Source organism: Didymosphaeria variabile, assembly GCF_027946475.1.
Source record: "Didymosphaeria variabile strain IMI 356815 chromosome Unknown scaffold_3, whole genome shotgun sequence".
Classification (NCBI taxonomy): Eukaryota; Fungi; Ascomycota; class Dothideomycetes; order Pleosporales; family Didymosphaeriaceae; genus Didymosphaeria; species Didymosphaeria variabile.
In genome coordinates, this window is record NW_026611622.1 from 2,225,783 (window position 1) to 2,241,369 (window position 15,587).

At 52.7% G+C, this 15,587-nt stretch overlaps 4 protein-coding genes across 4 annotated transcripts; 3 read left to right on the forward strand and 1 right to left on the reverse strand.

Moving 5' to 3' along the window:
* Positions 1–601: 601 nt before the first annotated feature.
* SEN1 (DEAD-box type RNA helicase) lies at positions 602–6,579 on the forward strand (the record flags this gene model as incomplete). Its single annotated transcript, XM_056212882.1, has 4 exons — positions 602–627; positions 686–1,018; positions 1,067–4,609; positions 4,656–6,579. 4 exons carry the CDS (start codon positions 602–604, stop codon positions 6,577–6,579), a joined length of 5,826 nt encoding a protein of 1,941 aa, XP_056073190.1.
* Positions 6,580–9,041: 2,462 nt separating this feature from the next.
* N0V89_004092 (uncharacterized protein) lies at positions 9,042–10,166 on the forward strand (the record flags this gene model as incomplete). Its single annotated transcript, XM_056212883.1, has 1 exon — positions 9,042–10,166. The coding sequence occupies one exon, from the start codon at positions 9,042–9,044 to the stop codon at positions 10,164–10,166; it is 1,125 nt and encodes a 374-aa protein (XP_056073191.1).
* A 1,465-nt stretch (positions 10,167–11,631) lies between these two features.
* Positions 11,632–13,085, forward strand: N0V89_004093 (uncharacterized protein; the record flags this gene model as incomplete). Its single annotated transcript, XM_056212884.1, has 6 exons — positions 11,632–11,998; positions 12,116–12,196; positions 12,250–12,384; positions 12,444–12,521; positions 12,581–12,649; positions 12,700–13,085. The coding sequence occupies 6 exons, from the start codon at positions 11,632–11,634 to the stop codon at positions 13,083–13,085; spliced, it is 1,116 nt and encodes a 371-aa protein (XP_056073192.1).
* Positions 13,086–13,651: 566 nt separating this feature from the next.
* Positions 13,652–15,257, reverse strand: INV1 (Invertase; the record flags this gene model as incomplete). The annotated part of the gene is made up of 2 exons (XM_056212885.1): positions 13,652–15,144; positions 15,197–15,257. The coding sequence occupies 2 exons, from the start codon at positions 15,255–15,257 to the stop codon at positions 13,652–13,654; spliced, it is 1,554 nt and encodes a 517-aa protein (XP_056073193.1).
* Positions 15,258–15,587: the final 330 nt, after the last annotated feature.

Below are 15,587 nucleotides of genomic sequence, written 5' to 3' on the forward strand. Positions count from 1 at the left end.
CTGTGTTTCGCAGGTCTCAAATGAGTTTTTACATATGTAAGCCTGGCTCTGTGAAACTGTGACTGACCGTACGTGGTGTGATAGTTATAAAAGACGCTACATCTTCGCTGCGACAGATGAGTATGGGCCATCTCGTTGGGCAAGGCGGAGAAAATGCGGGCTAAATAGCCTTGGCAGCGAGAACGCGCTTTCGCGTCACGCCCGCGGCGTCGGCTTGACCCTTTGTACCGGGTCCATGCTTATTTCATTGACTTGATCTATGCTCCACTCACTGCTCTTTCAACCTAGACACACTTCTCTCACCACGCGAAAGGCAGACTGTTCTTTTACCGTAAGAGCTGCTGCTTCCGAATTCTTTCCACAAAAAGCCTGCTGCCGGCTAGAGATTCAAACTCCCGCTGTCGCTCGTTGGCTCGACCACCTCTGAAAAACAAGAGCACTCCGCCCGACACCGAGCTGCAGTCACTTGCTTGCCCGTCCTTCCCAAACGCTGTGATATAAAGCAGCTTGCCTGTTCCCGTCTTGTCACTCTGGTAATGCGCTGGTAATTGTGGGGAGGCCAGTATTGCGGGCGGGAGCACCGGCCGCGTTTGCAGAAAGCATGGCGGAGATTTTGGAGCGCATTAAGTAAGACACATCACTACTGACCTGCATCAACACTATGCTGATAACATTAACTCCATAGCGAGCTCAAAGCGCTCCCCGAAGAACAACATCTGTTCTGCCCGCGAGAGACGACCGACGACGGATCCGTATACTTTGCCGAAGACATCGCAGCCGATCCCAGCGCGGACCAAGGCCACGCCGCCGTAGAAGAGCGAGAGGCCAAGGTCAAAGAAGCCGAGGAGCGAAAATGGCTTACCCTCGGAGCCCTTCAGATTATGGCATTCGACGGAGATGATGCGGCTCCACACAAAGCATGGATGTTGGAGCGGTTAGACAAGCTCATGACGTCCTGTGATGTCTGCGTGCGCGTATACCACCAATCTCGCGCAGAATGGCGGCAGAGTCTGTTCGAGTACGTGTTACGGTGAAGGTGGATGCAGGCCTGCACTGACACAATTAGGCAATTTGATGAAGAGCATGTCCATGTGTTTTTGCAGACGGTCGACAACCAATCTTTAGGTCGTATACAGCGGGGATTGGACGAGGCACACTCAGTACTTCGTGATACTGATCCCCAAAAACGTGGAGTTCGTGTCTTGCCCACCGAAGCGGTGTACGCTATCTTTGAGGCTCTAAGCTGCGATGCCATGATTAGGAACGAAGAGCTCCTGCAGCAGCATTTTGATGGACCATTCGAGCTCGTGCAGTCCAAAAAGCGTCTCAAGCTTCAGACGTTTGTGCCTGCGATGACCCGGTTTCTTTTCAGTCGGAACGAATATAGGCAGAAGTGGGCTACTGCGTCTTGGTTCACCTTCAAGCGGCGCATACTTCAGTCTGAATTCGACTGGGCAGTGAGGGATCATCTAGTGAGCGCCATGATGAAGGTGCAGATGACGAACCTTGATCGTACCTTCCTTCCTCTATATTGGGCTGGTGTGAGACTCATTGTCAATAAATTGGACAGGGAGCTCATTACCAGCTCACTTCGTGACCTAGAAGGCAACTTTTATCGCCTGTTGCTAGACCACTTACATCTTGATTCTGAAGGCTTCGTCAATGTGGTCGATACCATGAAGACGATCTTAGAAGTGTCGCCCACAGACTTCTGGGATGCTATAAATGACATTACAACGTCTACGGCTACTATTGTCGAACAAGTCTTCAGCAGTCCTATCCTCAAACAGATGTTGCTCGCGGCATCCGAGGATAAAGAAGAGGACATGAAACTCTTGCGCAACGCCTTTGGCTGGAGCGCTCCTTTTCTTACTTCCATCAAGCCAACAATCCTTCCACCGGCCGTTCGCGCCTTTGCGAATGCACTGTTTGGCCATCTCCAATCGGACAAATACTCGCGTGCAGGGCGTGCTCTCTGCTTTAAGGAAGGGCTACGCGTCTTGGACTATGCTTTTCGCAAAATGTGCGAAGGTAAGTCTGAAGCCAACTTTGTTGGCCAGCCCACAGTCAACAGCATGCTCGATCTACTATCGACCCATATCGAGCTCATTGTGGGTAGCCTGAAGCGTCTCGAGGCACAAGAAGATCGACGATTACTCCTGTCCACCATTCAGCACGCTTTCACGCTTGAGGCGACTTCGCTGCACATCGAAAAACAATTGATTGCTGCGGATAAACCCTCACCCAAGGAGACTCCTCCTTCAACGCCTTTATGGACCGCCGTTCTAAAAGCGATTGACGCACAAAACGTCGATCTCGCAACGCATCTGTTGATTGCAGGGAGAAGTCTCATCGGCCTTGAAGAATGTCTGTGGAAGACTGGGTACGATAACAAGCCCGTGGAAATCAAGCATTTCAACGGCCGATTCGAACTCTTGTCGAAGTCAATCACGGATGTTGTCGATCGAATGACCGAATTCAAACCGGAGCAACTCAATGACCTGTTTAAACAGCCTGCCGCTGCTTCTGCGATAATATCCCTTCTTTTTTCTTCTACAGAGGATACTCGAAGTTCAGCTATCGAATTGTTGAAGATTATCACTGAGCAAGACGAACGGCGCGATGCTCTGCAATGCATTCTCACGACACATTACAAGTATGTCCTCGTCGGGATTTCAGACTCTTGTCGTCTAGTCACGCGCAAGCGGATTTTTGCCCCCGCAAGCAGCATGGTCAGGACACTCACCGACATCATCGACGTACTCTGCAATTCCCAAGATGGGATATTGAGATCTCGACAATTCGACCGAGGAGACGGAGGTATCACAATGAATTTCTGGAAGAACTTGTGGAATACGCTTACGATGTTCTTTGCGACCACTGAGCCGTGGAGCAACTTAGGCGTGTACCAGAAGGACATGATGAAAGATTTCTGTCGCGATGTCATGCAGTTCGCGGATTACCTTTTCGATCAATGCAGTGTGTTTGCCTCAGCTCTAGACCCCTCCACGCAAGGAGATGAGGAGAAGTCCAACACCAACGAATTATTGAAAGAATTACTGCAACTTCCAGCAGGTACGATGGTCGAGGCAAAGAGGTGGTTGCGTCTCCGCGATGAGTATCTCTCAAGCAAGTCCGTCACGCTCATTGGGAAGTTGCTCGTCCGTCTCCGCGCTGTCTCGATCGAAATCGATCCAGACACGCTGGCATTCATGATGGACATAGTCCTCGGCAAAGTCAAAGCGAACCTGAGCCGGAATCAACAGGCCGAGCTGCAACGAGCGATAGAGACCCACCTTGGCCACTCTATGATTAAGGAAGAAGCACCCAAGCAACCACGACAAGCTTCGATCAGCACTTTTATCGGAAGTGGTGCCGCGAAAGCACCCACTACAGAGTCAGATGCGCGTGCAAAACTGATGAAGGCCATGACGCCGGGCGCGATGGCCTTCAAAGAGAATCGAGAGTTCAACTTGATGAAGGCTGCGAAAGCTGCGAAGCAAGCAAAGGCCGACGAGGCCAAGAATGCCCAGGCTGCCGAATTCAAGCGGAAACGCCAGCTCGAATTGGAACGTACAAAGAAGGAGAAAGAGGCTGCTATTGCGAAGGCTAGGAAAGAGCGTGGCCTTGGAGGTGCTACAGCGGAAGCGGGCTCTGCTTTGGCAGGTCTTGGCGTGCTAGACAGAGATACTGCTCCGAAGGGAGAAGGCTTGATGCATTCGTCGGACGAGTCTGATAATGATGAAGACGAGTTTGACGTTGATGAGCTGTTTGGAATCACGAACAGACCGGGCAAGGCTGGACCGAAGACCAACATCACTAATGATATCGTCAAGGTGCCCATGCCAGTCAAGAAGCGGAGAGTACACCGGTCTGCAAAAGACATGCGAGCTCGTCTTGCGCCAGATTTAACGCCGTTGCATAAAACTATTCTTGGATGGGACTATTACCATGAGGGCGTCTACCCTCCAAAAACATCGCAAGGCAATTACGCTGGAGTTGTGGATACCTTCCGCACGCCGGATGATTATCAAAACACATTTGGTGGCCTGCTGAGGCTCGAAGCATGGCAAGGGTTCGTCAAAGCGCGCGAGGAGCTCACGTCCAAACCCTATGAGATTCGCATTACGCAGCGTTCGACAGTGGATGCGTTCATGGAGATCGGAACCACTATGACTCAAATTGAGAACAAGGACATCCAGGCAATGGAGGGCGACGTTGTCCTTCTGTCGAAGACTAACAAACCATCTGCGCAAGAGCCTCACTGTCTGGCTAGGATCTTCCAGAGGAAGCCTAAGAAAGGACACATCGAGGTCTCTTACCGCGTCATGCCTTCCGGAAACCCCATGTCGTCGCTACTGAACCCGAATATGGCGGTTTTCGGCACGAAAATCCAGTCCGTAACGCCACTGGAACGCGAGTACGCTGCTCTTCACGGTCTGCAATACTACGATCTGTGTGATGAGATTATTCACGCGAAGCCTTCTCCTCTCCTTACGTACAAGGACGCACAAATCGATCCGCTGATGCATAATTACAATTTGAACAAGGCTCAAGCGAAGGCTGTAAAGTCAGCTTTCGACAACGATGCTTTTACGTTGATTCAAGGGTACGCTACTATTTCGTCACGAAAGCACATACTGACAGATTAACAGTCCCCCGGGTTCCGGAAAGACGAAGACTATTACAGCTATTGTAGGCACGATTTTAACAGACAGTCTCAAGAAGGGTGCCCGAGCTGTACCGATGCCTGGCCAGAACCTGAACGACAGCGCTGCGAAGAAGTTGCTTGTGTGCGCGCCGAGTAACGCCGCTGTTGACGAGCTGGTCATGCGTTTCAAAGCCGGAATCAAGACATCGGATGGCGTTGAGCACAAAGTCAACATCGTTCGTCTCGGAAGGAGCGACGCAATGAATGAAAACGTGAAGGACGTTACGCTCGAAGAGCTTGTGAGCAAAAAGCTGGGTGTCAGCAGCAATGACAACGACAACGAGGCCACACAAAAGCTTTTCGCCCAGCACAAAAGTGTCTCGGCCCAACTGAACGAAGTGCGCCAACAGATGGACTCTGGCGAATTTAAGGGCGAAGCTCTCCAGAAGATCGAGAATGAGTTCCACACCCTACGGAAAGAGAAGGCACAACTGGGAAGGCAGATCGATACTGCCAAGGACGACCAGAAGCTGGCATATCGAAACAAGGACATCGAGCGGCGACGAGAGCAAGAGCGAGTTCTTAGAGATGCGCATATCGTGTGTGCGACGCTCAGCGGTAGTGGGCACGATATGTTCCAGAACATGGCTATCGAGTTCGAGACTGTCATCGTCGACGAAGCCGCACAGTGCGTGGAGATGAGCGCGTTGATTCCTCTCAAATATGGATGCGCGAAGTGTATTCTGGTTGGTGACCCTAAGCAACTACCGCCGACTGTTTTTTCGAAAGAAGCGGCTGCGTTCCAGTACGAGCAGAGTCTGTTCGTTCGTATGCAAAAGAACCATCCCAACCATGTCCATCTTCTCGACACACAGTATCGCATGCACCCCGAGATCAGCTTCTATCCTAGCTGGACTTTCTACGACGGTAGACTCGTCGACGGCGGTGACATGGCTGCGCTCCGAAAACAACCCTGGCACAAGAGCTGGCTGTTGGGTCCCTACCGATTCTTCGATGTACAAGGCCAACATCAATCGAAAGGCCATTCGCTCATCAACGTCAACGAAATTAATATTGCCATGCAGTTATATGCTCGACTAATCAACGATTACCCGAATCACGACTTCCGCGGGAAGGTGGGTATCATCACGCCCTACAAGTCTCAATTGCAGTATTTGAAGAACAAGTTCAGCGCACAATACGGCACTGGAATTACTAGGGACATTATGTTCAACACCACGGATGCTTTCCAGGGCCGTGAAGCCGAAGTCATCATCTTCTCGTGTGTGCGTGCCGCTCCTTCCGGCGGCGTTGGCTTCTTGCAAGACATTCGACGCATGAATGTCGGTCTCACGCGTGCGAAATCGTCGCTTTGGGTGTTGGGTAACTCGCAATCGCTCATGCGTGGCAAGTATTGGAAATTGCTGGTGGAGGATGCGCAACGCCGTGATCGCTACACGACTGGCAATTTGCAGAACATGTTGAACAAGCATTCGGATGCGTATCCGGCGAAGCCCGGCATGTTCGATGAAGCCGTTCCGGTACCCATGGACATGGACAACAATCCACCCATCAACAATGACCCTATCAGGAAGAAACCGTTCATGAAGCAGGAGCCTACCAGCAACGTGCACGTCAGACAGGAATACCGCAAGCCGGATGCCATGCAAGAAGTCCACAACGCTCGTATCAAGCAGGAGCCCAACCAGAACGGCAGCCGCAAGCGCGTTCACGACAGCGGCGGAGACGTGGATATGTCCGATGCAGATGCAGCTTCAGACACACTCAATGGAAGTGCGGCCACGTCAAACTCTGCGACTCCGGAGCCCATGGAAGGTGTACAGCGGCAGAAGGCGCCGCGAAGGAAGAAACCTAGACCGACACCGAATCCGTTGGTCAGCCATCCACCCAGCAGGCCAAGAAAGTAGGGATCGGGGCAGAGAGGATAGAAGGGAGAAAGATGAAGCGGAGCAGTTGATCTGCGATTGCTTTGAGGCAAATTCGAGTCCTGTACTGGCGTTTGTTGGACCATGCCCTGAAGACAGCATTTTCAGGCGTTTGAAGAGAGTGCTTTGGCGTCTTGCGCGGAAACACGATTTTGATACTGTACTTGTTCAATTTACATAGTGATAGCGGTCGAAGGACCAAAGAGAGCCAGCCCTCAAGACGGTAGCACAGGCAGTCCAGTCCTCGAATCTCAGGTAGGCTGCCACCGAACGCGTTCGGGGGTGGTGGCTGAGATTCTCCGACCCCTGACTTTGGTTGACTTTGACACGCAGCTGGAATAACCAGGCTTGCGGAACAAGCCCTCGTGTGCTACTCTACGCCCTCTACCTTTGGCAGGAGGGAGCCTCCTTCCTAAACGGGCGCTGTGTGACGAGGTGACGATGGCAGCGGTGCGACGTTGCCTTTGACCAATTGTTCAGAAGCGTGAGTGACAGCTCGTTGGACGCCCTCGGTGACTCGGTTGCCGTTAGCTGAGGCCAAGATGTGTTTTCGACGACGCAAATCGTGCCGTTGCACAGTGCTAGCACAGCTGCCGCGGCATCTTCACTTCCCACCATCTATCTACCTCCGTGGGCGCACTGCCTTTCCCCTCTCCTCCTCTCGTTCAGCTCCTCCTCTCGTCCAGCACAAGACATACCTGTGTGTCTCACTCCAACCGCGTGCAACTCCTCCACTCGCCGTCACTACCTGCCGTGCAACCTTTGGCGCTACGTGAAGGTAGGGGACCCATCTGCATCCATCTGCGCCCTTCTCCACGGCCATGTTGTACGACAGGATAGGCCTCTTCGGAACTTTCGATTGCGCGCACTTCGCGAGAGAGCGCGTCGGAGCGACTGTAACGTCGATCGGGTTCTCCCCACCTGCGAGCGCGTGCTGTTGAGGGGGAATCATGTGTGGAGGTTGCGGATATAGACGTGAGGATTCCTCGTGGGAGAGGTGGGCTCGGCATGTGCTTTGGCATGCCAAAGCTACGGCTTGGCTGGTTTCCTGTGCAGTTTCGCGTACAGGCAAACTCTGCTTGGGACGGCACTGTCGTTATGGGGAGTCAGATGAGGAAGCCCGGCACCGCGCATGGTCGTTTCACGCCAAAGTTATCGCGTACGACTCCGATGCAGACGCATTGTACAGCTTTGCCGTTCGTAGCACGCCCCTGGGCCAGGCGTTCCTCGCACGCGCTGCACGCTTTGACCCGGCCAGAACAGCGAAGTTGGCTGTCTCTGCTGCTGGGGTTGCATAAGTGCCGGCCATGGCTCCCCTTCGGATGGATGCGCAGCTTGCATGCACGTACCTGAGCTCCCTCTGATGGTCATTGCAATAGCTGTTCGGCTACCTGCTTGAAGATGCTAGGACACCCTGGAATTAGTGCATTCGAATACGCGGGAGCAGCAGAGCAACACTACCACGAAGAGCGCGCATGGGAAAAGGCCACAGAGGAAACCATACTCAAGCACGCCACCGGATGCCATCCAACATGGTCAGCGGACTTCATCAAAGAAAGTGAATCCCAGCCTGCGGCTAGCTTTGAGCCGTCGGAAATCCAGCAGCCGCAGAAGCCCGTCGACGAGCATACACTCGCACAACGACGCCGTGGAACCTTTGTCAACCATACCCCGCGCAATCATGAAGTCCATTTATCTTTCAAACTCTCGCATCGTCCGGCTTCTGAAGAGGAGTTTGGGAGGCTGTATGCAAGTTATAGAGGGAGCTCGAATGATAATACGGTGACTTTGCAAAGCCATAGTGGTGGACAGCATTCGTCGTTTGGGTCGTTTGGAGTCGAACAGAGTGGAAAGCCGAATTCAAATACGCCGGTTGAGTTGGATAGCAGGGAGATATCCCTGAACCCTTTAGTGAGTGCGCAAGATCTCCATCAAGGAAGAAGGAAGACTTATACTTCGACAAGATCATGCACCCTTTACCTACAGTACCCGTTATACCAGTGATGTTACCGAGTCAACGCCGCAGTCAAAGCTCGAGCGCCGCAGCTTCAATCAAGTCCTCGCAAACTGGTATCAGCAAGCGAAGCCTGAGGACTTTTCTGGGTCGAAACGCATCGCTGGATGCTTCTATTTCACACCAGCCAGCATCATTTGATGAATCTAGGCCTAGCACATCGGCCAGTACAGTGAAGCTGCGACCTCAGACTGCTAACAGCAAACGTCGCCGAAGGCAAACACCGTACAAGGTCACAATACCTGTCGTTACAGACTTGGGTCGTCATGCGCCTCTAGAGCCGCTGGTCTTGCATCATCGTCGCGAGGTGACAGGTAGCGATGTCGATCCTTTACCTCCGCATGTCGATATCGATAATGATATCAGCGAGGCGGCTACACTCCTGGCAATCAATGAGTATTTTGATAGTCAGGAGGCTCACCAGCAGTCGATGGAACTTCACGGAAATTCTTCATCAATACCAGAGACGCCTCTTGACCAAGTACAGACGAGTTCGTCACCTCGCGAGTCCCCAAAAGAAGAAACTGCATCTACCAAGGCAGATCACCCAGCGTTGGAAGAATCCACCCCTAGAGTCCCCGAACGCAACCCCGAACGCCTTAGCAGAATGAATACCCCAAACACCCCAATCTCACCCGATGTCCCCAAAACCGCCTCCTCTCTCTCCATCCAAAGCGACTTCACCTCCGCAGCTAAAGGCCAATACTCCCCATACGATAAGCGCACCGACACCATCCCCAAGAGCCTGCAGCGCAAGCCGCTACCAATATCACCCCAAGAACACGGCCGCTCAACCTCCTCTGCATCCGGAAAGCTCGCACCTCGGATTCTAGGCCATGAGGAACTAGCTAGCAGTAGGCTGAACGACTTCAATTACTTTCTGCGGATGACGGGCCCGTCGCCAACGCACGAGGCGAAAGCCGCCCCGAAGAAGGGAAAGAAGGGGTTGAAGGGGATGAAAGTGCGGAGTAGGAAAGAAGGCAAGTACTCCACCAGTGACCGTCATTCTGGCAACGAACAGTCTCAAGTCCCCGCTTGTTGCTTGGAGGAAACGACAAAGGCCGGCGGCGTGAAGCATCTGCGGATCAAGATCCCAGGGGAGGAGATGGATGAGCAGATGGCGACTTTGACGGAGAGCCCGACGTGGACGGAAGAGATGCTGCAGCCGCTTGCGAGTGAAGATCTGGAGCTCGCTATCAACCCCGTTAGGTCTACATCGCGTGCCTCCGAGAGCCGTAGTTGTAAACCTGCTGCCACATCGCCGATGGCCGTTCTCAGTGACAACCATCCGCTCTTGGTGAGCAGGAAAGAAGCTACAAGGAGCAGGAAGCTGCGGGACTTGCAGAAAGCAAAGGGGAGGATGGGAGGGGATGTTGAAGGTGGCGCTGAAGACAGTGACAGAGAGAATAGGATGCAGAAATTAGAGTGGTTGGTGGGCGAGTTAGCGGAGGGGTTGAGGGTAGCGGCGGGTATTCAAGGGGATTTGGGACCGGAGGGAGTGTTGGAAGCTTGGAGAGACGGGAAGGAGAGTAGAAGATTGGTGTTTGGTGGATAGAGGAAGAGTGGGGGTTGTCTTAATGTAATTGTGTTGTTACGGGAAATTTTGCTGGAATCTGGACGATGTTCGGTTGATGAAGGAGTTGGTATGGTGACGGCCCTGTCTGGTTGGATTTCGTTAGGCGCTTGAGAAGATGGAATTGAGACACCACCTAGAATCGCATCAGAAGGCAAGCTTTCGATAGCTGTGACTGATTAGATACATGCCTTGAAGGTATGTGCTTTGCTTGAATATCCGTGGAGTGGATACGGCGGAGGTCCAAGGCTGGGGTAAGCTGATGCCACTTGATCAGGAAGGCCTAGTGAGCGTCTTGACCATCGCGGCGTGGGCCATTGAAAGCCATCGAAAGCCTTCCAAGAAGCCGGATTCCCAATCGGTTCCTTGTTACTTTACGGCAGCATATTGAGGCGCGTTAGAAGGTCGCAAACCTTGGGCTCTCACATGAGAACACCTGGCGGTTCTATCTTGATAACAATGTCGCGACCAAGCCGTGAATCTTCGACAGGCCCCAGCCAGCGCAGCCAGGAAGAGCATTCCGAGACATGGTACGGCGTTGAGTATGACAGACGTGTCGATCCAAAAGACGCAATGAATATGATGGTCATGCTGGGGGTTGGGAAGTGCGGAGAGCGCTCAGGATCCCCGACTTCTCCAATCCCGCAGGCATGTGGCCGAAGAGGAAGATTCAAGTCGACAGGCGATTGAACGCGAATAACATACCGCACGACACGATGAGGCGGAAATGAGGGGGCCTTGTACTGTTCCCGAGTCCTTCTCAGGCGGGAGCGATCGCGCGAGCGTACTGCTAGCCCGCTTGGTAATGGTCGACTCCCCGGAACGGATACGTGCTCAGCAAAAGGGGCACGACGCTGCAGGCCATGGCTTCATTTGGCCTCGGAAGTCGAGCTCGTCCACAATGCGGATGCGGGTGAGATCAGGGCGCCCCATCCCTCCGGCGGACGACGGACTTCAGCCAAGCGAACCGAGCCAATCGCACATGACTGGGCCGCACTTCGCCTTACGACAGCCTGCCCGTGACTTTGTCCGATGCTTGTCACGACCCTTTCGATGAGCCCCAAACTGCTCTGACCGTTTGCGCCCAAGGGCTTTGCCATCAGAGTATGCGTTTGTGTCCGCTTAGCCCCACAATGAACTACGCCCCGACCTTCGAGAGCACAGAACTCGCCCCGGAGCCTCGCGTAGCGGAGTTTCTTGAAACATGCCGTGGCGTTTGTTTCCCTGTTCGTCGAAACAATAGTGCTCGGTGTTGAGTGCGCCGCTCAGATGCAGTAAACATGGAGACTACGGGCAAAAGTTATATAGCATCAGGCTTCGCGTTCCAGTCTTTCTCATCAGCAGCATCCAGCTTCATCACTACACTTCTTTACTTCCAACAGTCTTTCCTTCATCCCACACTCGCTTTCTACACTCGCTCAGTCGAATACCAACCTTAATACCTAAAATGGCCGTCGTCTCTAAGCCCGCTGGCGCTCTTAGCAGCCTCGTCTTCCTTCTTCAGCTTCTTACTCTCGCCTCGGCCGAGGGTTATGGATATGGCGGTGCCGCTTCCTCTTCAGTAGCTGTCTCTACCACTGCTGCTGGCTACAATGCTGCTCCCGTCCCATCTTCGTCTGCCGCTCCTTACGTCCCGAGCAGCAGCGTAGTCGTCTCGGTCCCGACTGGTGGATACGGCAGCGGCCCCTCGTCCTCTGCAGCAGCTTCTGCTCCTGTTCCTACCCCATCTGCCGGCGGATCGTACGGCGGTGGTAACAGCGGAAACGGAGGACACGGAGGCTATGGAGGGCATTCAGGAAAGCCCAAGCCTTCTGGTAAGTCTGATAAAGTTTCGCACTCTCCTTCCTTCGACATTGTCGAGCAACGCTCAGTCTTCGATAACACCATCGTTTGTTCTTTCTTATGGTAGAGAAAGCTGACTGAAGTCGCAGGTCACGGAGGATATGGCAGTGGTAATGGTCATCAATCTGCCGGCCACGGCTCGTACGGTTCGGGCAACAAAGGCCATGGATGTATGTTTTGCTTGAAGCAACATGAACCAATCTCGTTTGCTGACTTGAAGTAGCTTACGGAAACGGAAACCAAGGCAGCGGTCATGGTCAGCAATCTGGCGGCCATGGATCGTACGGGTCAGGTAACAAGGGCCATGGTAGCTACGGAGGGCACAAAGGTTCGGGCAACAACAACAACCACGGTGGCTGTAGGTTTCTGTCCCGGAACGTGACAAGCAGACAGTGTTGGTATACTGACATCGAACAGCTTACGGAGGAGGCAACCACCACGGTAGCGGTAACGGTAACGGCTACGGCTCGCACCAAGGCAGCGGAAATGGAGGCTGTAAGTCTTTCCGCGAATGCGAATGGAACACCTGAGCCTCAATAGCTAACTCGCCGCAGCCTACGGAGGAGGAAACTCGAACAACGGTGGCTCATACGGGGGTGGTAACTCGAACAACGGCGGTGGCTGTAAGTTCTTCTGCGGAGCATACGATTCTTTCAAGACTAACATCTCGCAGCCTATGGCGGCCAGCAGCCCCACTCCAGCGCCGACGCTGCTATGCCGACTCCTACGCCTTCTGCCGGGGGTAACGGTTATGGCTCGGGTCCCTCTGTTCCTTCCATCCCGTCCAGCAGCGCGGATAACTATGGTTCTGCGCCCTCTGCTCCCGCTGTTCCATCCAGCAGCGCGGATAACTATGGTTCTGCGCCCTCTGCGCCCGCTGTTCCATCCAGCAGTGCTGCCGGCAATGGCTACGGCTCAGGTCCTTCCGCCCCGGCCACCACACTGCAGACCATTGCTTCGAGCGCCCCAGCCAGCTCTGCGTATTCTCCTGCTACTAGCGCCGCAGGCAACTACGGTTCGGGCTCTGGTTCCGGCTACGGCACTGGCAACAGCTACTAGACGGCCAGTCTATTCTTTTGTAATGTCGCTGGTATCGCATGATGCTGGAACATCTTCTTTGTTACATTTTATAGATCTCGGGTTGGGCATTTCATAGGCACGAACATTTAGATTGAACTAGTATAATGGAATGGAGCTAGAGGATAATGATATTGTTACCCACAACAGTTTGCAGCCATTGATTGGAAGTGACACGACTTGGCATTTCGCTTTCGCGTGGGTGATACTTTACGCGTAGAACCTTCTAAACTAGAATGTAAACGCTTCCACATAGTTTCGACAAGTTTGGTTGTCTTATCATAAATCAGTAGCTGCAAAACATGACGGATCAGTCCACACTATTGATTCAGGCGCCAAAACTTCTATTGGACTGGTCCTCGAGTCAACTCCGGATACCGCAGCCATCAGAATCGACTGTGTGCAGGGTACCGCCGAAGCGATCGAATCTTAAAGATATGTAGAGAGGTCAAAACCCTAAACCGGACTTATCGGTGCTTTACAAAGAATCCACACTCCCCCCGCCCCTTAATTTTCCATAGCTTTAGGCACCTTTCAATTTCAGCCTCCTAGAAAAACCTTGCAGCTTTCATTGAGGCTGAAGTGGAAGTGGTCGAACTGTTAGTACCAATGCCCGCAGTCGTCACATTCCCCAGTACGGTACCGCCGGCATCTGCCTGACCAAGCCATGTAGATCTCAAGCTCCAGACCCCTACACTTACACTGGCGCTCTCGTTTAGCCCGGCCACTCTCAGAAACATGAGATCAAGAGGCTGCGTTGGGAAGAAGACGCTGGTGGCGCCTAGTTCGCCTCCGTTCAAGAATACCTCGATGATGCTTCTGTCAATAATTCCAGAAATGTTCCACGAGCCGCTACTCGGATTGTATAGACCTGTCTGGGAGAACTTGGCTGTGAAGAATGGGTTATCAGAGAGTGCTCCGATATGGCCTCGGTTGAGCCAGACATCGCCAGAGGAGATGAATGTGCCTCCTGAGACAAATTCGCCGGTCGCCGACGACGTGAATGTAAAGTTCAAGGTTCCTTGAAGTGATGAAGCGTCGGTGAGGTTGGTAACGTTGGCCTCGAAATACAGAGCACCGGACTCTACCCCCGAATAGTCCACTACTACGGTACCGTTGCCGAGGCTAGAGTTCGACGCCAGCTCGCTATCGATGACTGAGGAAATATTGTATGGGTAGCTTATCAGGCTTAAGCCAAAGCGCTCGAGATCGGCGATGTAGTGGCCACGGGGTATACTCATACTACTCCGGAAGCCTTCCTGTCCAGTAGGAACGATGTTGGTGTATTGCCAATTACTCGCCCAATTAATACTGACTTGGTCTTGGTCTGACGGAATATTGTAGAAGAATTGACCGGCGTAGTTGTCCTTTGCAAAGTCGGTCAACTTCGTTGTCGAGTCGAGAGCTTCGAAATGTGTGCCATTGAAACTGCCGGGAAAATACTCAGTGATGGATCCCCCAAGAGGGGCACCAGGATTGATCGAGATTTGCATGACCCAGAGTGTGCTTGGCAGGCTGCTATTCTCACCACTAGTAACGACAGGAAGCTCGACCATATTCGGGCATTCGTATTGTAACCCGGTGATTCCATGATGACTGAAATTGCTTTCAGCTGTCCAGTTTATCAGATTGGGAGAAGAGAAGATGCCAATTTCGAAGTCGACGGGGTAAGCAACGACCATGACCCATCGTGCTGTCGGGGTATGCCAGATGACTTTAGGGTCGCGGAACTGTGTACTGTTGCTGTCGATGACTGGATTGCCAGAATATTTGATAAAAGAGAATCCATTGTCATATGAGTGTGCGATCTCTTGTACTTGTTTTTCTGGTGTATTCAGGGTATAAATGGCTACTACACCATTTGTTTGGTTTGGGAAGAAGCCAGACGTATTGTTCACGTCAATGACGGCCGACCCACTGAAGATGCCTTCACCCGGCTCACCCGGAAATATAGCAATTGGTTGATTGGTCCAATCATATAAGTCTTGGCTTGTAGCGTGACCCCAATGTACGTTTCCTGCTACAACATCGGTAGGATTGTCTGTACCATTTGTAAGCTTAGCTTTTGACTAAGTTCGGTTGCAAAAGCTTACATTGGTAATACAAGTGATAGAGTCCATCTTGGTCTACATACATGCCGTTTGGATCATTCATGAATCCCACAGGCGGACTAAAGTGGATCTGTGGGCGTAATGGTCCTGCATAGTTACCAGGGAGTGGCGTCCCCGTCGGTACGTTCGACTCCGAGTATGTTGATGAAGTTGTTGTAGCTGAGATTCCGTTGGCGGAAGATGCTGGGGTTGAGCTCCCATATGATGCCGCAGCTGTTCCTGAGGATGCTGATGACGCTGCAGGGGAAGTGTAGGAAGATGCAGCACTCGAACTCCCGGAAGCCGGCGTGGATGTCTGCGCAAGTACGATGCTCGCCCCCATAGAGGCAAGCACCGTCGTAAGGACCTTAGATAGGAAAACCATGGCGAGGAT